This window comes from Tachypleus tridentatus, chromosome 4 (genome assembly GCF_004210375.1).
Source record: "Tachypleus tridentatus isolate NWPU-2018 chromosome 4, ASM421037v1, whole genome shotgun sequence".
Taxonomy (NCBI): Eukaryota; Metazoa; Arthropoda; class Merostomata; order Xiphosura; family Limulidae; genus Tachypleus; species Tachypleus tridentatus.
The window spans coordinates 98,064,323-98,090,357 of record NC_134828.1 but is presented as its reverse complement, the minus strand read 5'-3'; the positions used below and the strand labels follow the sequence as shown (position 1 = coordinate 98,090,357).

Below are 26,035 nucleotides of genomic sequence, written 5' to 3'. Positions count from 1 at the left end.
AAGAGTTGGCGGTGGGTGGTGATGACTAGCTGCCTTCCCTCTAGTCTTACACTACTAAATTAAGGACGGCTAGCACAGATAGCCCTCGAGTAGCTTTGTGCGAATTTCAAAAACAAACAAACAAAACATAGAGCCTCTTCACTGATAGCTCATCCAGTAACCTCAAAGTTGTGCTGCTCCATAACGGGAATAAGTATCCGTCTCTTCCTCTGGCTCATTCTGTGCATCTCAAAGAGAAATACAACAGCGTCAAATCTTGCTAGAAGCCTTGAAGTATGACGAGTATGACTGGGAGGTTATCGGAGACTTCAAAATGGTGGCATTCCTGATGGGTCTCAAAGGAGGCTTTAACAAATTTCCCTGTTATCTTTGCCATTATGACAGCAGGAACACCGCAGCGCACTACAACAGGAAGCACTGGTTACAACGGACCAAGTTCTCTGTGAGGAGGCACAATATCAAGTGTGAGCCACTAGTGGACCTCCAGAAAGTGTTGTTCCCACTATTGCACTTGAAATTGCGTTTTATGAAACAATTTGTCATAACTCTTGATAAGGAGTCTGCAGCTCTCATGTACCCTCGAGACTTCTTCCCTAAGCTGTCTGAAGCAAAGATCAAAGCTGGTGTCTTCATTGGATCACAAATAAAGAAGATCCTAGAGCGCACAGAATTCCCCAAGAAAGAAAAAAAGCTTGGGGTAGCTTTGTCGCAGTGGTTTGAGGCTTCCTGAGCAGTCACAAGGCCGAAAACTATGTGGAACTGGTTGAGACTCTGGTAAAGAACTACGGTTGCAGAATGTCCCTGGAAGTCCATATCCTTGACGCTCATCTTGATAAATTCAAGAACATGAGAGCATACTCATAAGAGCAAGGCAAGCGCTTCCACCAAGATATATTGGACTTTGAACGCCGCTCAAATTACGGTCGCAAATCTCGAAAAACTACTCATTTCTAAACATTTTTGTTCTTTTCTGTATAACTTTAGTACAAATACATGTAAATCTTAATTTAAATGTTGTTTTATTCATACTTTATGTAAATGAAAATGTGTAAATTTGCTCGTTTTTGCACAGAAAATAGGTTAATTTCTAAATTTCATTATCCAGGTCACAAAAGCAAAGCTTGAAGGGAATAATGGCCATTTTCTGTACTTTTACAACATAAGCAATTAAGAAATAACACATACTATCCAGGAACAAAATTTATGTTACATCGTGAAATCTAAATATTAGCCACACACACCAGTAGACACCGACACATTGCTCCAAAAACCATGTATGCCATAATATATTCACAAATTTGGCTGTTTCTACAAATTGTATTCCGAGGTATGTGGTCTAGTAATATGCTGCTATTTCGTACAAGTGAGATTCAACGGAGCTTTGTGCTTGCAAAAATATTTTCTGTCAGAGTTTATCTGACTTACGATTCAAACAAAATTCACGCATTTATAATACTTAATTAATGTTTCCATGCAAAGTTTTACAGTAAAGGGTCCACGCTCTATCCACCTCGGTGAATCGAACCCATGATTTCAACATTACACGTCTGTAAACTTCTAATGAAGTAACTAACTTAATCGATGGCCACTAATTAAACTGCTATGCAACTATTCCAACTTGTATATTTCTACCAAATGTACTTCCATAAGGCCTTCGAAAGTATTCTGTTTCAAAAGTAAATGAAACCAAAATTAAAATGTATAAAAACTTTTTACATCTTGCTTTTGAAGTTCATATGTCATGGTATGTTGTAGCCTACAGAATACACAAGTCTTCCGGTGATTCATGGGATGCCTACGTTTTATTGACGTCACGACAGTTGAGTGTCCTTTACATTATGTCATTTTATTGTCTACTGACTGACAGATATCACACTACTGTATAGTGGCATAAGTAACGGGTGACCCCTCCTGATTTTTCCCAGCCCATTCTCTTGGTTGTGGTTTCGCTAGATAGTAGATAGGGACAATGGGAATCTCGATAATCCATTCATAAGCGTCACTAATTATATGACAATGTATTTGGCTACCTTATGACAGTCATAGCTATTCCCGCCGTTGGAGAAATGATCAGTACACAAGTATAACTGTGTGTTTCAATAATATTTTATTAGATTTTTGAAAGTTATGTTGACTAGTGATTTCCAAAGTGTGGTTCACAAAGATCCTCCAGGCGGTCCTGAATCACATCAAAAGCAGCATCATTCTTGCCATTAATTCTCATGAGTCTTTTTTTTCCCTGTAGTAAACGAAAGTTGACAGGGTAGCATCAGTAGGTGGTCCGAGGGTCTTTTGCCCACCGAAGTGGTCCTCAGACTAAAACGTTTGGGAACCATTAACGTGGAGGGATATTTTTTTCATTCTTTGGATCTTGCGTTCAGAGACGTACGTAAAGAAATATCCGACCTTTAGATGTTAGTATATACATACATATATATACGGAGTCAAACAAACTCCAATTGATTAAAGAAACTCGGTCGTGAGTACGGGATAAGATAATACCACTCTCAATACAATAATAAACTTCATCCTGGCATAATCAATATAATAAAGGAAGAACTAAAATGTTGGTTGTAGCTCAATGTCTACAGGCTACGTGAACTCACGTGTATGAGTCAATAATACAATCCCTACTATTTGTTAAATTAAACATTTCCGAGCATATTACTCAACAATAATCTCATCTGCCTCCGAGGTCGATGCAGCCTTATTAATGATCAGCAGCTATCTGAATGCCCATTGTAATTCAATGGAAAAAAATTAGGCTGTTAGAATATTCACACAACTGACACTTACACACACAGAATTAGCTGGTTAATTATAAAAATATCCTGCGAAGAGTCTATTGTTTCAATATGTTAGGTGTGACTCAATAATAAAAATTATTACTTTTCTGAAGATCCCGTTCTCTGCAATTTTCAAAACCTTAGATTGCTGAGTTTCAGTAAGAAGAAGATTAGAAAGTTTATAGACGATATAACTATGTGCATTTGAGCATTTTTTGTTTCCATTTCACCTTTTCAAGTGAATCATAGTTAGTAGTAAAGTAAACATATCCAGGAGTTTTTAATAACCTGAGCAACTGTAACTGTTTATAGACTCATTGGCTATTAAAACTGTTCACTAGACTGTGTGTGTTTATTAAGACGTACGTTTGTGTGTGTGTGGCCGACAGTGACTCTAGTTTTCTCTTAAACAGTCCATAAAACTTCCTACACACCCGTGTTTAGAAAACAGCCCACCACCCAAGAGATGACACCGACCCAGCAATAATTCACTGTCTTATCTCTTAAAAGTAAATATTTTTAAAATACCAAGGATTACTGGGCATTATTAATGTTAGTTACAAGTTATATATTAGTATTCTATGAAAAAAATAAATTTATAAGAACTCGATTTACTACTCTTTTCTTTAAGAGTATTTATCCTGTAATCCAATCACTAGTATTTTAAACTTAAAAAAGTTGTTTTTTTTACAGTAGTAAAATTCAGATATTTATTTAAAATCTACCTGGGAATGAAACTATTTTAATGAAATCTAGAACTTTATTATTCCTTTTTTTTCTAACCGAGATCGAAAGACTTTCACACCCGTACCTTTTCACACCCATACCTCTATAAGTACCACTTATATTCGAAAAAAAAAGTTTCTCAGCCCTAATTCATTCATATTATAAGGATCAACTTAGTTCAATATGCATAAAATAATATAAATGTACGAGTAACTCAATAACTAGTAAAATATTTGGAGTTATAAAAGTTATGTCTTCAGAAAGACTTGTATTACTTTAAGATAACATTTGTGTGATGCATGAAAAAAATCGATATTTGATAAGGTGAGATTTTGTCTTAAAACCTTGCGAGGTAACAAAAGGATGCCTTAAAAAGACAGAGAGAATTTGAATATATCATTTTGAACATGATATATACTAAAAAATACTAAACTTTATCTGAATGTAATGCCCAGAAAAGTAACAGACAAAACACTAACTATAAGTTAAAGATAAAATACTAGATCGTTTTTTAAGTAGAACATGCAGTATACTGGTCACTTATAAAAAAAAAAGTACGTTCATTAGACTTACTTCATCAATTTCCCGAAAATCATAATTGTTTTGTAAAATTTCATGCCTTTAGTCTATATTCTAGAATAAGTTATTGCTCATGATTTTACTAAATCGTCCTTAAGTTAATACTTTGCGTAGTTCCCCTACAATGCCTCATTAAACCAACAGTGTCGGTTCCAGACAAAACTGCAAATATAACCACAGAGCCACCTAACGGTGATAATAGCTACTGTTCTCATGTGACGATTTTAGTTTTATTGCATACTCCCTTATAATACTATGCATTCGTTATCAGTGCTCTTAGGATTCATATAAATAATCGAGTTTATTAATTCATAAATAACTTTTATTTCTAATCTATATTATTAGCTCTCTTTTGATCACGAGCAAGTAACCATATCTTCATACAAAATATACTTCATTTTTCAGTTCTAATTTTGTAAACTGTTTTAATATTCTAATAATAGCTTTAACAACAAAATACGAACACCTTAAATGTTTGGTCTAAGGGGTTTATTTTGAGTTGTTTTTAATGGGGTACTCTATTAGCAGAATTTCGTAAGTATAAATTTCCTGTCAAATTGATTTACAGAAATTCATGATGCCGGGAAACCGATTTTATGTAAAAATGTATTATAAAGACGGCTGATATGGGTATTAAAAACTTTAATTCTGGTTTACAGAAACTAGAAATCTAAGTGCAAACGTGAGTAAATATTAGATCTACGAAAACTTGTTTAGTTCAAAGTTTTCTAAGAGATGGCGTTACCTACAATCCACTTCGCGACTTTTAGGCTCTTAGCACATGGGTTTTGTTTGTTCGATGTTAAGCACAATGTTACACAATGGGCTTACTGTGGTCTCCACTACAAGTATCGAAAACAGATTTCTAGTTTTGTAAGTCCTAAGACATTCCATTGTGCCACTGGGGAGCAAAACATATGGTATACGATGATATTAAAATAAAATGTGATATTATTTACATTTCGTTAAAAAATAAATAAAGTCCGGCATGGACAGGTGGTTCAAGCATCTCTACTCGTAAGCCAAGGGGTGCGGGTTCGAATCCTTGTCACACCAAATATGCTCGCCCTTACAGCCGTGGGGACGTTATAATGTCATGGTCAATCCCACTATTCATTGGTAACAGAGTAGCTAAAGAGTTGGTAGTGGATGGTGATGACTAGCTGCCTTTCCCTTAGTTTTACACTGCTAAATTAGGGACGGCTAGCGCGGATAACCCTCGTGTAGCTTTGCGCGAAATTCAAAAACAAACAAGCAAAAAAATTAACAATATTCTTTTGAAGCTGTTTTCTAGTATTTATGAATGAGAAACTAAATAACGTTTTGACTTTGCCCTCTTTTTGTCCACCTTGTATCTTTCGTTATTAATGATCATAGCATGTCGAAATACCAGTGCAATCAGAATTTACAATCGAAACAATAACTAGAATAACAGCAATCAATAGTAGGATGATATAAAGAATAATCTGTTAAATTTGTTTGTTTGTCCGGGACTTTAATATATAACAAAGGAAAGCTAGGTTAAAACTACATATTCGTAGCATCGTTATTAGGGTAAGTAAACATTACAAAACTTCATGTAATAATACGCTTCTCTTCCCCTCCTCTTCTCAGACCAAATTAATCAGCCTAAGAAATAAGATTTGGTTTGTTTTGGATTTCGCGCAAAACTACACGAGGGTTGTCTGTGTTAGCCGTCCCTAATCTAGCAGTGTAAGAGGGATGGCAGCTAGTCATCACCACCCACTGCCAACTCTTGGGCTGCTCTTTTATCAACGAATAGTGGGATTGATCGTAATATACAACGTACCCACGGCTGAAAGGGCGAGCATGTTTGGTGTGATGAGGATTCAAAACCGTGACTATCGGATTACGAGTCGAGTGCCTTAACCACTTGGCCAAAAAATAAGATTTCAGTACCCGTCCAACTTCTCTGTAAACTTGAGATTCCTGGCTGTCTACTGGTCTTTTTAACCATTTAGAACCGTGCGGATTCTTTAAAATTGAGGCAGACAAGGGACAATCTTTAATAAAGAACACCAACTGTTACAGCAAATGTTATTAAAGACTGACAAAATATGTTCTTTAACACATTAATTTGCTAAACGTCAACATATTAACACACTGAAGACTAATTAACTGACAAAGATGAGAAGTGAGTTTTTCTACATATCTGTTTCGAATAACATAAATTATAAAATATTTATTACGAAAACATGCCATACATATTAATATGCACGAAATAAAACTAAAACCAGGTTATGTATATATATTTAACCATCTATGAATAATAATCACGGTAACCACAATAATGACTACAATTATCAGTAAGACACTTAATTTATTTAAGGTCAAAGGTGATGCCTGAACCTATTAAATCATGTAAATGTACCTCTCACTTTTACTTAATTGGAGTAATTATTTTCCTTTTAAGTTAATGATTATTTATAGAACTTTGTTGCGCATACAGTTTATTATTTTAGACTTTATGGCTACTGTATTACAAAGTTTTAGTGTTCTTTCGTTCTCTGAGCTGTAATCAAAATTAAATGTAGAGGATGTATAATTACAAACACATTTAAACTCTCGAAATAGAATTTTGGTGAAAAGAGGCATTAGTGAAAGTTGACCTAATGGGTAATAAATAAAGATGAAAGAGAAAAATATCAAAATAAGGGAACTATATATAGTATTAAAAAACAATAAAAGTGAAGGATGTGAAAGGAACCTAACTAGTAATCTTTGAAACTTTTTCATAATTATAGGTTTAACTCTAAACGAAAAAAGAATAAAATAATAAATAATATTATTCTTCTTTATTGAAATATTATTTTAAATTATAATTAACAAAAAAACAATATTTTGTCTTTAAAAAGTCTTTGTTAAAATTCTCTTCAGTTTTAAATACAAAAAAAAAATATGCATTGAATGCATTTCTAGTGATATTTGAGTTCACGTCACGTGCCTGAGGTGCGACCAAACAAATATAAATTGGATCAATCACTAGAAAGCCCTGCAGTCCGACAAAGAAACACTATAATGCTAAAACCTATAACACCAGTAGTATCACTACCAGTAACTGTCTAAACGAACGTGATATCGTGTCTTTCTTTCTTTTCTAGTCATTCTTCATTGCTGGGAAGAATTACTCCTTAGAATAGTAGAATCTCTTACAATCACACTACGTAAACTGGAAGAGGGACGCGCTACTACATCTTCAATTGTGTAAATATAAAGAAAGCGTAAAAGATGAACTTCGGTCGTTGGATATGAGATGGATAAAAAGTTAGAAACCATCGGTCATGAGGGTCTTTCTGTACACGAAACTATCTGATGGTACATCATAAACACTTGCCAGTAAATTTTACTTTTTACAGTAAACGTTCACTTTTTATGACAACAGAAGAGTATCAGAAATTATTTTTGCAACAATTCACAATGACAAACATACGTAGTGTTTGTAAAACATGTCCTGTATGAATATGGGTTTTTAGACAAGCTATGATAAGCAAACATTATATCTACTCATAGTCCAAGGATACCAGATAATGTTGTTTCTTTTTCTGTTTTTTAGTGTAGAGCTTTAACAGCACCGTAATCGTGATTAAAGGACACGAATGTTGCAGCGTGATGATCAAATATTAATCTGAAGGTAAACAAGTTAACATTTTACTTTAACTGTATTGTACCAGGATTGGATTGAGGTACACTCTTCGCGTGAGCATATTAATGAAATGTTTGCACATATTAATGTCTATTGAAACCAAGACATGATAAATTAATATTTCCCAGGGCAAATTGTAGATGCATTAGACAGCAGGTTAATGTTTTGTTTTAGTAGGATAGTGTTCAATATCACGAAGTAAATACAACACAGAACTGGAATAGTTCACCTAAAGCCCAGATTCTCAACCTATATAACATCTTTAAAAACATTTAGAAGGGTAAATGCAACGGATTTGACCACAACTCTCTGGTCGCCATTATCTAGCCAAGCTTTCAAAACAACAATTGAGGACAAATTGAGAAGCCAGACAGTTCTCCGAACCTAGTTCAGAGCATAACATCAAGTAACGTACCAGTTATTCATGCTACGGGCTAATACTACGCTACATGAAGAGTGACTGGAATCTTTGGGGCGACACAATCCATATATATCATTTGCTTGGCTTGCCCATCAAATTCTCAACTAACAATTTATTGTTATTCGTTACTGTTACTAAAAACAAAAGTAACAGAAACAGTTTAAAATGTTCATTTTCGCGTAGTAATGCATTTCGTATATACATATATTGCTGTCAACACAGTTTATTCTATGATGCCTTCGAAGTCAGTTCTTTACAAAATAATCACAAAAGGGAGCAACACGTTATCGTTATGTAAACAACCTTTCTCATCAAAGTTTGATTATTCTTAGCCCAAATAAAATATTTATAGTAAATTATATGCGAAAAGTATGAAGGGATAAACAAAATTATCTATAACTGTTACGAATTATTTTAACTAAATTAACCTAATATTTCATCACTGTTTAAAAATTGAGCCTATCCATTTATGAGCGAAACAGAACTTAACTAGTACAGATTTCAGCTATTGAGTTGACCAGAGGAACTGTTAATATCTAATCGACTTCAAATCAACGGAGAAACTATATGGATGTATACAACATTATATACAACTCATGCAACACAACGCCGGTCGATAATTTATGTCACACATACATATCCTCATTTCTGAAATTATCTGTTTGTGTTTATTTTCATTTCCAAAACTGGTGTGATGATGTCTGAGACATATCCGCTGTTTAACTTAACGTCGTGAAATAACACATGTTTCTGAAGAACAAGCCTAATATTTTATCTAGTTACAATAGTGCTCCTCTCTCTCATACCGACACTTCTCACAAACTACTTTACAACACCATTTGAATTTGCAGTTACATTTCTCTTCCACCTTACGCAGAGCTGTTTGATAACCTCGTCCACAACAGAGAAGTCTACAGCCGTCCATCCCGTAGCTGGTATGGTTACACAGTCGACCTTCCGTACCTAAGACTCCAAGTCTGTAACATATTCAAACAGTTTTAGTAACATCGTTGTGTGTAACGCAAGTAACCAAAAATCTTATAAATTACAATCGTACTTACGCACAGAGTAGCCTGGTTAATTGTAGTGTCAAAACCTAAAACATAAAGCCTTTGTTTTTTTTTTTTTTTAATAGGATGAACTGTTCATGATAGTATTAGGCTCAATGAAACTGTTAAACAAAAATAGCCTTCAGTATTTAAGTTCCGAAAATATAAACTGGCACAGCTGTTGTTACAATTTGTAACTTATCCAAGTGAACAACACAGAAGTATCAAATACATATTCATCATACAATCAAAAACAAAACAAAAACTGATTTTCTGATAATAAAACATTTATTTATATGCTAGTGATGGAACAAAGGTTTCATGTATAAACCAGAAGTGCATTTTGCTATTTTAGAGGGAAGAAATAAACAATCACAAAGCAGGAAAAGTACAAATTACTGTATCACTTGCCTCACGAAATGTGCATACACCATTCATACTTTGTGAGGTTTACCCAAACCTTTTTCATAGACTTTAGTAATTTCTTTTTTCAATGGGATTTTTCTAATGATAACAAGAACTAACGTTAAAGTAAACTATCCTACAATTAATTATACTTGCCATACAACGTTATGCTAGGCATATCAATTTTCAATACAACTTTCATAATATAGTTCCTTAGAGATTTTCGATAATTAGAAGAGCGTACAGTAATAACATATTCTTCGTCACATTCATATGTGAAGACACATTTCGTTCGTTGAATTGGGAACCCTAAATTAAGGCTTAAATACGTATATTTGTTTCTTTTTGTGTAATTAAGCACGAAGTTATACAGCTGGTTATCTGCGCTCTGCCCGGTTTCTGGAGTTAGATGTCCGCAGACATACCGCGGTGCCACTGGGGACACTGAAATACAAAGAGACGCCCGTAGTTGGAACACTATTTATACAGAGCATTTGTCAAAACAATTTACTTTATAGTTTCTAAAATGATCAAATGTTTTATACTATAGTTCTCCCGTGGGGCAGCGGTAACTTTACGGACTCACAACAAAATCAGGCGTTCATTTCCCTCGGTAGATACAGTAAATAGGTTAATGTGGACTTGCTCTCAAACAAACAAACAATATTTTTAAAGCAAATTATCGAATGAAAAGAACAACTAAAACGCCACTTATTTTTTAATATTTGACGTATAGTTATTAACGGGAGGACAAAAAATTAAGTTTGAGATTAATTCATGCTGTATTTTTCGGGAGGGTTTCCTAAAATGAAAAAAAAAAAGATAGATACATGCATACATGTTTCCTATCTTAAAATACTAGTTTACAATATATGGTGTCGGCAATTATATAAATGTTTTCGATCAGTTAAACTCTCTTTTGCAATCTCCTAGTGTTCTGTGAAGCTTGATTGTTCTATTTATATTTATCTGTTAATTATTCTTTTAACAACTGATATATGTTAATGTAATCAATTTTTTACTGTAAGTTACTTCTTATATGGGTTACTCTTGTCAATAAGTTCGAATTATGCATTCTGGTGAATAATCAAAGTTTAGAGAGGTCTGAGAGGTTTTCCCGAAAGATATAAAAGACTTTTTGTTTCGAAGTTAAAGTGTTGTTGTACGTATATCTGACTATCGTCCATTTCGCTTCCACTTTCATCTACGTTAATGTTGATCTTTCTGTCCCGTCTAGATGTCTCGTCCGTTTGTCGGAGTGATAGTGGTGGGGGGACTTATTTTAAGGGACGGAATCAATGGTCCTTTATTCCGAATACACAAATACTAATGTGACAAACCTGGGTGTTTCTCAGGCATAGAGAGAGTGTGTGGGCAAATGTGTTTGTAAAGAAGCCGCATGGGGCTGTCTTAATTCTTCGAATTGCCGACAGGCAATACGAAAGGGAAAATTTAAAGCTAAACGTAGCTAGCCAAACAGACATTAACGACTAAATTTATAACCCTCAGGCCAGCCACGTTGGCTCTGTTTACATCACGTGAATGAGAAGAACTTACGTTTCGTTCCTGTAACAATAATCAGGAGATTCGTCAAGATAAACTAAATCTTTCTTGCCGGGGCGTTTGATGTTTTTTTTCGAAGGTCTTAACCGAAGTTTGTTTCTTTTCCGGACAGCCCTGACGTGAGTAGCTCCATCAAACCTTTTGGTCAGCCATTGACCAATGGATCTGAAGGGCTTCAGATGCCTCCAACAAACTTTCATAGAACAGGATCCTGAAACTCCATGACACTTACACAGTCTTTTCATGTTTTTTCTCAGAGCCTGAAAACAGTGAATATAACTACATAAGTTTATTATGTAACTAGAACTACTCTTAAACGTTATTTAATTGTTCGTTCATTCAGATTATAAATAATTCTTGATGAAAAAATGAATTTGCGATCTTTAATTTGTTTGTTTTGATTAATTACTTAAAAAGAAGAAATGGTATTTGATAAACCTAACTTTTACATAAAAACGGGATTCAGTGTGATAACTTTCCTCTTTTTGCTAATGAATTATTCAACAATACTATTTAAAATAATAATTTTCTTCTTTTTACTAATGGATTAAGATTAATTCAGCAATATTATTTAATATCCCAGCCAGCCTGATGAAACCTGGTGCTGGGTGAAAGATCTTATCAGTTCTGTATATTATATATATAATTGGTGTTTTGCAAAGTCATTTAACGAAGTTTAAAATTTCGTTGGATATCCAGTGCGGTTTTACTAGCGGAAATCTTGTTTTATTTATCTTTTGGCATTTTTTGAACAGGTTACTGATATAACAGCTGAGGGTACAGGTGTGGAGTTAGTGTATCTGTTTGTTTTTTTATCAAAAATATTTGACAGAGTGTCACATAAAAAGCTTGTTTAAAATGTTATCTCTGGATAGAAAACTGGCTAAATGGAAGAAAGCAGAGGGTTGTTTTAAATGAAGTTCAATCAAACGAACTTAATGTCGTGACTTGTGAACTCCCAAAGCTAAGTGTTAGAACCTTTCCTCTTGTTGAATTACATCAATGACATTGATAAAAAAGTGGTCAATAAATTATTTAGAGATATTGATGACATTAAAAGTTTTGGATACTGCTGGTTGTGAGAAGGATGTTACTGCCTTACAAAATAATTCGGATTATTTGGTGAATTGGGCAAATAAATGGGAAATGAATTTTAATTAAAATAAATGCAGGGTAATGCATGTGAGGTGTTATGATTTTAATTATGAATAAACTTTGGTGAAAATAACTTTTATGATGTTATGGAAAAAAATGGCATTGATGTAGCTGTTATCAGTTTCTAAAACCATCCAAGCAACGTGCTCTTGCTGGACGCAGAGCAAATAAGATCTTAAATTGTATCAATAGAAATAATGAATACAAGTCTAAGGAGGTTATAATGTCATTGTATAAGTTATTTGCTAAGCTATATTTGGAATAATATGTTCAGTTTTGGGTATTGTACTCAAAAAGGACATTGTATTGTTGGAAAAGACTCAGAGAAAGACTACTAGGACGATACATGGAATGATAATTTTAGCAGGGAAAAAGTCATCTTCAAGTTAGCTTTATTTTCATAACATGGTGATTGGTATCTGAAACGAATTCCCAATAGATGTTATAAGTACAGTTAATCTAAGGGGCTTTAGGAAGAAGCTTGATAACTATTTGAATGATAAGGAGTGGCTTTGATTTTTTTTAGGAGGGTTTAGTTTAATTCAGTAGATAAGACAGATAACAAAAAGTCCTTTAATAATATGCTTTGTTATAATTTTGCCTTTTTTACTAATGGATTAATTCGACAATACAATTAAGTAGGATAATTTTCCTCTTTTTTAAAATAATGAATTAATTAAATTATGCAATTAAATATAATAAATTTCGTCCTTTCACAAATGAATTAATTCAACAATATTGATAATGAATTATTGTATCGATATTCTAGGCGTCTCAGTGTCTCATCATACGAGGTTGGTTGGTTGGTTTTTGGAATTTCGCACAAAGCTACTCGAGGGCTATCTGTGCTAGCCGTCCCTAATTTAGCAGTGTAAGACTAGAGGGAAGGCAGCTAGTCATCACCACCCACCGCCAACTCTTAGGCTACTCTTTTACCAACGAATAGTGGGATTGACCATCACATTATAACGCCTCCACGGCTGGGAGGGCGAGATGTTTGGCGCGACTCGGGCGCGAACCCACGACCCTCAAATTACGAAGCGCACGCCTTAACGCGCTAGGCCATGCCAGGCCCCTCATCATACGAGACTCGTAATCCGAGGTTCGTAGCTTCGAGTCCCCATCGCACCAAACATGCGGTGAGTGGTGATGACTAGCTACCTTCCCTCTAGTTTTACACTGCTAAATTAGGGATAGCTAGCGCAGATAGTCCTCATGTAGCTTTGTGTGAAATTTAAAAGAAACCAAACCAACTTGTTTTAATTTAAACACACACGTCTATAATTGCAGTTGTTTTCTACGATTAGAAACGTTGCTGAAGTTTGACATTCACTATTTGGTACTGTACCACCAAGCATTAATGCATCTTAGTTTAGTGACGTTTAACTGCATAAAATACGGTGTTATAATTTGTTCTAAAATTATAATATTAAATTGTTTATTCATTTGAATTTTCCCATTTACCTTGAGAATATCATTACAATATTAATTTAATGGTGTTGTTTAGCTACTAATGATAAAATTGTGATTCGCATACCAGTTTCAAATTAATGTAAATGTAATCAAATTAAATTTTTCATAGAAATATTTAACCTGTACCTAAACTCGACCAGTTCACATTTGCAAAATATTTACCAGATTTTTGTAAAAATCGTATTTTAAACTTTACAATAATTTATAGCTTTTAAGTTGGTGCATAGCCACCGGCTCCGTAAGTGCTTGAGCGCCCCAAAATATATTGATACGAGTGATGCTGAGCACCCTAAAGTTGTAGAAAAAATAAACCATCACCCAGAGTGAAACAGCAAAAGTTGGGTAAAAACGAATGTGCATAGTACCCATGATTTTGTTTCAGATTCCTCAAAGTAAATTATATTCTAAAGACCGGTTCTGATATGCTAACATGTTACCAACTACCTAGAATAATTTCTGTTATAATGCTCTAGCTTTTCAAAATTATTGAGGGTATTGATATTTATAAGTCACTTTATCGTCTATATTTGCAAGTAATTTTCTTAAATAACTATACAGGGAAGTGCTTTAACTGATTGCACTTATATAATATGTGAAAAAAAGAAGTCTGGTGAGATTCTCTGCATTTCCATTTGCTCAGAAAGGTCAGGTATGTTTTCATTTGAAACGTCACTTAAGCATTTTCACGGAGAGCCCACCAGTTGTGCTTATAATTCACCGTTCAATGAATAAATTATAGCTTCATTGTTGAAAAGTGTATCCTGCTGTGTCCATAATCAATTCAAACGTACGTGTGTTCTATGGAAAATGTGCAGAAGGAGTCACCAGGATTGTCATCAGGAGAACAAATTAGATACAGATGATTTAACAGAGAAGACTAATTATTTTGAACTGTACGTCATTTGTCATGTAGATACCTTAATAAAATCAGATTTAGCAGCTAAGCTATTAAAAGAACCGCCACCCAGAATCTAAGTGGGAAGGACTTTTTTTTTGAAACACTGGATCTATGTTGTTGTAAACATAATACGTGTTGTAAGTTGGCAGTGATAATCCAGTCTGGTCTGTGAACGAAATTTTAACAAACATATTAAGAAAAATAGCAGAAAAAGTTGATAAAAGAATTATATGGAACAATAGTTCCATACTAGAACAATAGTACGTATTTAGTTTCTTTAGATTCTAACTTGTCTATAAGATTTGTGAAGTAGTCCTTTCGAGTGCTTAACCCCTTCATGGCTCTTCACCACAAGTTTAAGCCGCTTAAAACCAACAAGTTCGAATTATTTCCTTTTTTATTTGTGGATTTTTTTTAAATGCTTAACAACGTTTAAGGATGAGGTATGGCCACTAACAATCTATAAAGATTAAACTTGATAGCGTGCTGTTGGTAATACTGACATAATTATTAATCCATTTCCAAGAGTTTGAATTAAATCTAGACGTGTGATAACAAAACAATTGATATGTGTTTTGTACAATGCACACAGTCGAAACATAAATCTCAGGACGGCTGGTATTGGTATTAACACTTTTACCAAAATAAAGCAGAGGACAACGTTTTATAACCTCCTGCAGTAGAATCAACGTGATGGAAGATATACCATTTTTGTTATTTACTGTGGCAGAATCAATGTGATAGATAAGATGTTATGCTTAGTTAACTACTGTGGTAGAATCAATGTGGTGGATTAGATGTTATGTTTTGTTACATATTGTGGTAGAACCAGTATGGTGGATAAGATGTTACGTTTTGTTATCTTTTGTGGTAGAATCAACATGATCGATAGGATGTCATGTTATCTACTGTGGCAGAATCAATATAATGGATATGGTGGCATGTTTGGTACTTGTGGTAGAGTTCACATGAAAGAACCTCTAAGTTCTGATATCGAATGTGGTAGAATCTATACAATGAAAAATATACCTTGTTCCGTTATTTATACACGTAAGAATATTGCAAGATGTTGAACATAGTTTTCATTATGGTTACAACCATCCTAGTAACAATACCAATTATCTCTGGACAATTTAAGCAGGTAAAACGACATTGGTAATCACTTGTACTACATTTTCATAGAAGCATGTCATTAAAGTAACCAAGGCGTTCAAATCTGAGTAATAATAGGATACCTTCTTGTCTTATTTAAGATTGTGATAATACAGTGCCTTGCAAAAGTATTGAATCCTGAAAGTAATGTTACATTTTGATGAAATACAAATAATGAATTTGAACATAGTCAAAACTCTAATGATCAAATTTAACACTGTCATGTATGAAGGAGGTTAAATGTCAGTAAAACCTGCAAAGAAAATATACAAATTGAAATAAGCTTATTATGCAAATATCAAGTCCTCTAAGTTAGTACTTGGTGGAAGCAATCACTGCAGTGAGTCTTTTTTGACAGCTCTCTATCAGTTTTGCACAATAGAATGGTGTAAAATTTTCCCATTCTAACAAGTTTGTTTTTTCAGTAATGGCTTCATTCTTGTCATTTGCTCTTACCGACCAACTTTGTGTAGAAACAGTATATTGTCAATGTTTGAACACTGATTCCTATGTCAGACATGGAACTCTGTAAAACTTTCAAAGTCACTGTTGGTCCACAACGACATTCCTAACCAGTTTTCTGCTTGCCCGTCCGCTTAGTTTGGAAGAGCAGCTATGGGTAGTGTCTGGATGGTATGAGGCACATTCTACTTCTTAATGATGGACTTCACTGTCGGGCCCGGCATGACCAAATGTATTAAAGCGTTCGACCCGTAATCCGAGGGTCGCAGGTTCGAATCCAGGTAGCACCAAACATGCTCACCCTTTCAACCGTGGGGGTGTTATAATGTGACGGTCAATCCCACTATTCGTTGGTAAAAGAGTAGTCCAAGAGTTGGCAGTGGGTGGTGATGACTAGCTGCCTTCCCTCTGGTCTTACACTGCTAAATTAGGGACGGCTAACACAGATAGCCCTCGAGCAGCTTTGTGCTAAATACAAAACAAACAGACTTCACTGTATTCAAAAGGATAATCAGCGACTTTGAATTTTTCTTATAACCTTTTTCTGATCTGTGTTTCTGTACTACTTTACCTTTGACTTATTAAGAAAGCTCCATGTTCGTGGTTGGTTTGTTGCATCACTTAAACTAATGTATATACTCGAAGTAAAGTTAAACCACTTTGGCCACACACAGACAGAGACCATTACACTGATTTTGTGACCTTTCAAATTCATCTTTGGAACATGAACTGATTTAGGGTTGACGTAGCAAAGGGATTGAATACTTATACAGTTGAGATTGTTTTTTCGAAAACCTAACTTATATTTTAGAAGTAAGTTGGGTTTTCAAAAAAAAAAGAGAGTTTTTTTGGCTTTTCAGCTTGTAGTAGATTGTGTAGATTCTAAATATTTTTACTTACAGAATATCAGAGTTTTCTTGGCTTCTCAGCTTGGAGTAGATTGTGTAGATTCTAAATATAAAGTTCCATTTGAAAGTTTCTCTGATTATAAGTTCAGGCGACAACATAATGTGTAAACTTTGCAGGGAGTGAATATTTTTGCAATGTAAGTTACGATAGTGACATGATATATTTAACAAAGTGCCATGTATTATTAGACATTGTTTTGCTCAAAACAAAAAGTACAATAAGTTTAAATATTTAGCTGGTAGTAGCACACTAATAATACAATTGTGGACTTGTTTTTGGAAGAATAAAATAAATATATATTTCAATATTTTGGTCTAGCATTCGTCTAAGATATGTGTATATTTTTTATGCACAATGACTTATAGTTGCTGGTAACAAACTACTTTCCTCTGTTTGTTATCAAGCAGAAAGCTGCACAGTTGCTATCTGCAACGTGCCCACCAAGCAGAAAGCTGCACAGTTTGCTATCTGCAACGTGCCCACCACGAATATCGAAATTTCTTTTCAAGACGGCTGGTATGGTTATTAAAACTTTTATTAAAATAAAGTAGAGAACAACCTTTCAACATTTTATTTTAATAAAAATTTTAATACCCATACCGATCGTCTTGAGATACATTTTTACTTCAAGTTGATTTCTCGTCATTACGATATCCCTTTTATTTTGTGTTATAAGTCTTTCGTCTTACCGCTGAGTCGCTGGGAACGAAAACATTAATAACGATAAAAAACATATCGCTGGTTGAAGTAATTCAAGGTACAAATGACCTATTATTTGTTATCAGAAAAAAAACACTAAAACGTGTATTGCTGTATCTGCTAAAATATGAGAGGCTAAATAAGACATACGATATCACAGCCTGTGTAGGATGAAATATCTGTAAATTGTAAATATCTCCTCAATAGGTCATCATAAGATTACAATATCATACAGTGTTTTTTTCATAACAGTGTCTACGTATTGACTGAGTCACAAGTTCTGGAATTGTTTGTAAATATCATAGCAGCAAGTATGAATGTCTTGTTCTTCTCTCTTCTGATTCTTTTTTATTATACAATAACTCAAAAACCAAAACAGTTATGTCAACCAGTTTCACTAAAGTGGCATAGTTCTTGTAAGTATCATCAGTAAGTAGTAGTAATGAAACAGCAATTATAAACGTAATGTAATAAACGTTATCATTACCCCTTGAAGTTAGCTTTTTCATATATATATATATATATACGGTGTTCTTTGAAAAAAACGTAAGTACAAGATGAAATAGAAATTACCAGCCAATAATAGACAAACAATAAATGTGATAGTTGAAACTTCATTGTATTTAGAATTTGGTTATATATACCACCTTCCTATAGTAGGGATGATATTTGTATCATCAATACATAATTGTACAGGCAAGAGTTAGCATGTAGCAATAAATATATATATATGGTTTGGTTTGTTTTGAATTTCGTGCAAAGCTACCCGAGGGCTATCTGCGCTAGCCGTCCCTAATTATGCAGTGTAAAGCTAGAGGGAAAGCAGCTAGTCATCAACACCCACCGCCAACTCTTGGGCTACTCTTTTACCAACGAATAGTTGGATTGACCATCACATTATAACGTCCCCACGCTTGAAAGGGCGATAATGTTTAGTGTTATGGAAATTCGAACCCGCGACTCTGAGATTATGAGTCGAGTGCATTAACCATCTGGCCTTGCCAGGCCCCCTTGAGTCTGAAGTAGTGAGTTATTATTTAATTGATTTTGTTAATAATGGTGTAAGATTAATTTGCGTACTGTGGCACAAAATATGGTTTTGTGAAGATGTTTTGTTTGTTTAATTTCGCACAAAGCTACACGATGGCTTTCTGTGCTAGCCATTTGTAATTTAGCAGTGTAAGACTAGAGGGAAGGCAGCTAGTTATCGCCACCCACAAACAACTCTTGGGCTACTCTTTTTACAATGAATAAGAGGATCGACCGTCACTTATAAGGCTCCCACAGCTGAAAAGGCAAGCACGTTTTGTGTGAAGGGGATTCGAACCCGCGACCCTCATATTACGAGTCGAACGTCTGACCATGTCGGACAGAAAAAAAGTCAGTTAAATTTTGAACGAGCGATTGTGAAAACTTTATTCAGTAAGTCTTACCCTCCTTCCGGCCCGATTATTGTGTACGTTCATCAATCCTTCCGGTGTTTCTCGATCTTCTCCGGAGTCGACAAAGTCCTTACTAAATTTTGATCCAAACATGATATCCTCAGAGCACCCGCCCCACTTCCATCGTCCTTTTGTATCTCGTGAGGTGATTCTGTTGTCACAACCACAGTCCGGCAACTCGCCTATTCTACAAGCCCTGGTAATGCTGTAAGCAACTCCAGCTGATGATATTGCATACACGTAAGCCTTTTCTCGACTTTCTGCAATTAAATATAAAATATGAAAGAATTAAACAAGAAGAAATACACAGCATCTTTATTGAAAGTTAAGGAACTTGTGATAGGACCTTAAAACCTTTTATTGCTGTCCATGTTTTTTTTTAAAAATAAGTATTCTTTAAGTTGTTCTAACCTTAAGGTTACCAGTCTGAAATTAAAAACTTTATCGTAGCTTGTACGTAAATAAAAGTTATAACATTGAAATTATTCTATGAACTTTTACAAAATAGAAAGAAATATGCTTTTTCATAATAATATATATAGCGTACTTCGGTATTACATTCTGATATAAAAGTTGTCAATATCTACAATATCTAGTTTCTTTTCTTTGTCTGAACATTTTTATACACGTCCTACTACATATTTTAGTTATTAAAGCCTTCTATAAAGACAAAAATGATGATGCACTTTCCAAATTTCGGACATTACTTATTGGATGACCTGATATATACATTTACTTGGGGATTATCTAGGAATGGACCGTCTCGGCAGGTGGTTGGGATACATACTCGTAATCTGAGTATCGCGGGATCAAATCTATATAATACTAAACTTGCTCGCCCTTTCAACCGTGTGGCGTTATAATGTGACGATCAATTCCAGTATTCGTTGGTAAAAAAGTAGCCCAAGAGTTGGCGGTGGGTGGTGATGACTAGCTGCCTTCCCTCTAGTCTTACACTGCTAAATTAGGGACGGTTAGTGCGGGTAGCCCCTCGTGTAGCTTTGCGCGAAATTCAAAACAAAGGAACATGTTAGGTGGCAGGAATTTCAACTCGCAACTCTTAAGGGACGAGTCGATGGTTCTAACCACCACCACCAGATCATTACATAAAACATAATAAGAAAATCCTAGCTCCAAAGATAAATTTTGTTGTTGTTGTTAGCATTTTTGTATTAATGTCGTTCTTAAGATTGCACTTTTTTATTATTTAATTTTAAGCTATAAAACACTTTCACTACACAAAAGTACTGTTTAATAAAAAAAATGTTTATTTTCTGTCCCATTTTGTGTGGCTAAATTTATAAAAAAAACAAAACCATTTCATATTTACTATTGATTAACCGTACTGAATTCGCCTGTTTATTTTGGTTTTCCTGTATTTTTATCAGCATCACTTAGCTAAGAATAAAACAACTTAATGTGTCAATGGTGCGTTGGGTAGTTGACTTAAAAAAAAAAGATTTTAGTTGCGAAACACAAAAAAGCAGTACGTCTTTCTTACGTTATCGACCAATAAAGAATGAATAAATAAGTATTTGAAACGCCTTTTTCAAATATTTGTTACTTACTGAGACACTAGGGCTATCCAAATATATTCTTGCTCTGCAAATTTGACAATGTCTCAGTATTTGTAAATACAAAGAAATGGTTGATATTATGGTATAAGACTGAGAAATATGAGATTGTCATCTCGGTCAAACTATCTTAAGTAAGACTTACATTCAGATCAATTGACTCAAATATTCATCGTATGTTTCTTTTTTCTTTTACTGTAATGTTAACAAGAAATTTGATGATCAGCATTTTCATGCTGCTATTGCTTTTGTTTGTTAACATTCTAATGATTTGATTTTAAAATTTTTAAGTGTAGACAGTACCTATTACTAACATGAAATGTGCACTACATTTTACTCTCAGTGGCTCAGTCGTTGGTCTGAAGACTTATAACGCTACAAACCTGGTTAGGCCCGGCATGGCCAAGCGCGTAAGGCGTGCGACTCGTAATCCAAGGGTCGCGCTAAACATGCTCGCCCTCCCAGCCGTAGGGGGGTATAATGTGACGGTCAATCCCACTTTTCGTTGGTAAAAGAGTAGCCCAAGAGTTGGCGGTGGGTGGTGATGAAGTCTTACACTGCAAAATTAGGGACGGCTAACAGATAGCTCGAGTAGCTTTGTGCGAAATTCTGGTCTCGGTATACGTTGTGGGCACAGCACAGACATCAATTTTGAAAAACTTAAGAGCAATAAAAATAATATAAATCTTAGTGTAACTGTTTTCGAGAGATAGTGATTTTTTTTTGTATTTTATTTAATGTTTCAGGGTATTACCCGCTAATGGCGTAACCAAAAGCTATCTTTGATTTTTGTATGTGGTTAAATGAATAACCTTCTCTGATTCCTATGTATCTAGGAGATATTCAACAAAAATAAAAAAAGAGAAAATCACAAGAACATTAATTTTAAAAATCAGTTGTACTTCGATTTTGTCGAAACAAATCAAATTCGAAAAAACACAGTTTACTCACTGCTTATTGGATCTAGGTTAACGCTAATGAAAAAGTTGCATTTTAATCTTGAATTTGGTTTATTTACTGATTTATCAAATTGACAATGAAACCTTTTAATAGAACAATAAACTTTATTATTTACATATTACTCTTAGATGTTTTTTGTTTGTAAATAACATTTTTCTAAAAAATTTTTCCAAAACTTATTATTACCATATCTTAGGCCCGGCATGGCCAGGTGGTCAGGGCGCTCGACTCGTAATCTGAAGGTCACGAGCTCGAACCCTCTTTGCACCAAACATGATCGCCCTTTCAGCTGTGGGGGCGTTATAAATTACGGTCAACCCCATTATTCGTTGGTAAAAGAGTAGCCCAAGAGTTGGCGGTGGGTGGTGATGAGTAGCTGCCTTCCCTCTAGTCTTACATTGCTAAGGCCAGGTGGTCAGGGCGCTCGACTCATCATCTGAGAGTCACGAGTTCCAATACTCGTCACATCAGACATGCTCGCCCTTTCAGCCGTGGGAGCGTGATAATGTGAGAATCAATCCAATTATTTCCTGGTAAAAGAGTAGCCCAAGAGTTGGCGGTGGGTGGTGATGAGTAGCTGCCTTCCCTCTAGTCTTACACTGCTAAATTAGGGAACGAATAACGCAGATAGCCCTAGTGTAGTTTTACGCGAAATCAAAAAAACAAACAAACATATCCTAGGATATTGTGGTAAAGTGATAAAGCACTTAATAGAATGATATTTATTTTATCTTTTAGGCTACTATAATTGAAGATTTGAAGGAAACGTAAATAAATAAATAAAAACTGAATTAAAGATGATATTTTTTACTCTACTCTTATCAAATTACAAAAATCAAAAAACAAACCGATTTTAGACTGGGCGAGACTCTGTGAATACCCAGATAGAACTATTTTCAAAATTCAACCTATCATGTGAGTAGCTTAAAAATCCTAGATCTAAGCCAATCACATTTAGACAAACGTTTTCATGTGGCTGTCAGATTGATAAACACATATAGCCAGATTGTTTGTTTGTTTGTTTGTTTTGAATTTCGCACAAAGCTACTCGAGGGCTATCTGTGCTAGCCGTCCATAATTTAGCAGTGTAAGACTAGAGGGAAGGCAGCTAGTCATCACCATCCACCGCCAACTCTTGGGCTACTTTTTTACCAACGAATAGTGGGATTGACCGTCACATTATAATGCCCCCATTGCTGAAAGGGTGAGCATGTTTGGCGCGACCGGGATGAGAACCCGCGACCCCCAGATTACGAGTTGCACGCCTTAACACGCTTGGCCATGCCGGGCCATATAGCCAGATAAAGAGACCAGTGAGAAGACAAAGACGGTTTATACTGGCATCAACTATGAATGTCACGAGGCCTAAGACCAGACAAAACAAAATATGGAAAAAACTCTAAACTAACACTGCTGTAGTTTACGATATAAACAAGTCACAGTGATTTAGCTTACATTATATTACTTTTTTTTATTTCTTTTACTCAGTTCATGTTTTCAGCATTTACTAATTTAATTATCGTTTCGAGAAATGAGTAAGATTTTCAGTTATTCTGTTGGTTTTCCTTTAACAGTAACGAACTACCTACTCACACCCGTATACATTTCGTAATATAAACTAATTCAATCGTAACTCTAAATTCTTGTCAAGAATCCGTGTATGAAACAAACATTACTGAAAATTATTTTATTAAAAGTCCAGTAGGAACAATGTTAAAATTAAAAAGCTTATCATTTAAGCCAATATGAAGTTAATTTATCAAAACAGTGCCGCCTAGAGTATTTTTTAGTTAAATGTTTTACAACATTTTCTTATCTCCTAAGCGCCACTTTGGGGGCTCTTCTTCTTTAAACATATTTTATAAATAAACGTGAAAACATCAACACCAGAATTGACAGTTCTACAACGGTATTTTAAACGGTAAAAATTACTTTAATCTCGAACCACTCATAAGTACGCCTTGCGTAGATAGAAAGTGTTTTGAACACCCTTTTAATTCATAGCCCTAGGGTTAGTTAAGTAATCTTAGCTTTCATCAATGTTTTTGCAACTGAATTTCATATCCACACACTTTGTTTTTATTTTTTCTGATTCACCATTAACTCTTAGTTGGATTACTTGTAGTGTTGATTTTCTCAGCCACTGTTTTTCCCTTCACTTTTTTACGTCTCAGTTTCAGTTCTGTATTCAGTCATCTTTACGTCGTTAAGAAAAACACACACACACACATATATATATACCTTCTTTTTTTAAATACACGTACAAGTCGTGGATAAAATTAGTTTTACTTTATTCGAAGCCACAATAAGATAAGACAAGAAAACTAAAATCGAACAAAGTAAACATTTAGGTTTTGTTTTCTTTCGTTTACCCGATTCCTACGTTTGAGTTTAGGAGTAAAAAGAAAACATAAATAAATAAATAGAAAAGCATTCAGAAAACACTTATTCTCGTCCATGTGCGCGATTTCCGCTGTAATTATAACTTATGTGAAGATGGAATCATTTGCACTTTTATGTACTTACTTCGTTCGGCCTAACTACATCAACACCATGTCTTAAATTATGTCAACAGTAAGAAAAGCCGCTTAAGTTAAAGCATTGTTATTATCTAAAATGTATTAAACTCTGTCTTAGAGTTTATCAAACAGATAAGATAATATAAAGGTGAAAACTTAAACCAAAACATAATTAATTAAGAAGACATTATGGTGTTTAAACGACAATTTGATGTTGCATTTTTATGGTGAAAGTTAACAAATTAATTAATAACTTTTTCATGTCAGGCGTTTTCCTGATTTTAAAGATAGATCAAAAGACTAAAAAATATAACGAAAAATAATTAAATTAATTGAGGAAGCATATTTGTTCAAAGTGTTAATTGCAGTCGTACTTTAAAATACTACAGTGAAGTTTGATAAGAATACTGTAAAAATTTTATAATATTAAATAAACGTAATAAACAAACTAGTATAATTTTATAAAAAGCGCAAACTCAGTGATTTTTTAGACTAAATATACGTACAGTGGTGTTCAGAAAGTGTAACTTCTGACGTGTTAGGAAGTTGTTTTTCTACCACAAGACTTTAAGGTGTCAGTTCGCGTTATAACCTTTTAGAATCAGCTAACTTTCTATAAAAAAGACGTTTAAATTGTCAGCGTCTTTCTACTTAGCCTCAAGAACAAGGTGTATATTGAAACTTATTCAAACGAACTGTATTCATCAATATTTTTGCCTAACTCTTTGGTATATGTACATATATATATCCATTAAAACTGATCTCTGCGTTCTATACTTTAGTTCGACTATTAACTCTGAGGTGTACAGTGTACAGCGAAAAGCGGTCTTAATTTCTGTTGAAATCACACAAAATGTTCAGAGGGTTTTACATAAACTATAGCTTTACTTTCTAGTAGATTTACAACAGTGCCTTAGAGGATATGTTTGGTTACAACAGTGCTGTTTTTCTGAATAACGCTGTCTTTAAAATGAGGTTTTATGCAATAATTTAGGAAATTCTGAAAAGCAACGTCCTTATTAGTACTTAAAAATTTCTTAGAATAATCCTCAGATGTGAATCGCGTGAGTTGAAATGTAACTAGTCGTGATAAATTTACTCTTAAGGTATTGAGATTTCCGTCAGCGATCAAGAACAGGTAAAGGACTTCAAGCTGTTACCACATGTTTATTAAGTTTAGAGAAACGACCAGTTATGGCAAAAGTAATAGATAGTAAACGGAATGTTTAAATAAAACTTAAGTTTCTTGTTCATCCGTCTGTGTAAAACAAGAGAGTGTTAAAAGTGGTATTATACTCCCGCGGTGCCTGAACTAGCTGAGGAAAGAATATTACTTTACTAATAATATTGCTTTAGTAAAATGAATAATCTTAAGATGAAGTTAAGGGGGGAAACACCCAAGAGTAATTAATAGTAATTGTTTATAATTATGGCTTTTTGTTCCACACTATTGGAATTTTTTTTTTGTACAAATTCATTTTGAGTTAAGTCTTAATTTTCGAAGATGAGAAGCATTTTTATTAATATCTCTTACTCTGAAAACATCCATCCATCACACACTTTATGCAATTGAGTTTATCAATAACCCAACACAAAACA

At 34.3% G+C, this 26,035-nt stretch overlaps 1 protein-coding gene across 1 annotated transcript in view; it reads right to left on the bottom strand.

Moving 5' to 3' along the window:
• Positions 1–6,094: 6,094 nt before the first annotated feature.
• LOC143249741 (protein Wnt-4-like) overlaps positions 6,095–26,035 on the bottom strand; it is a 71,687-nt gene continuing 51,746 nt past the window's right edge. Inside the window, exons 3-5 of the mRNA XM_076500079.1 lie at positions 19,375–19,643; positions 11,188–11,453; positions 6,095–9,153 (exon numbers count right to left, since the gene is read on the bottom strand). Coding sequence (XP_076356194.1) covers positions 8,952–9,153; positions 11,188–11,453; positions 19,375–19,643 — 737 coding nt within the window. The 3' untranslated portion in view covers positions 6,095–8,951. The remainder of the gene's footprint in view (positions 9,154–11,187; positions 11,454–19,374; positions 19,644–26,035) is intronic.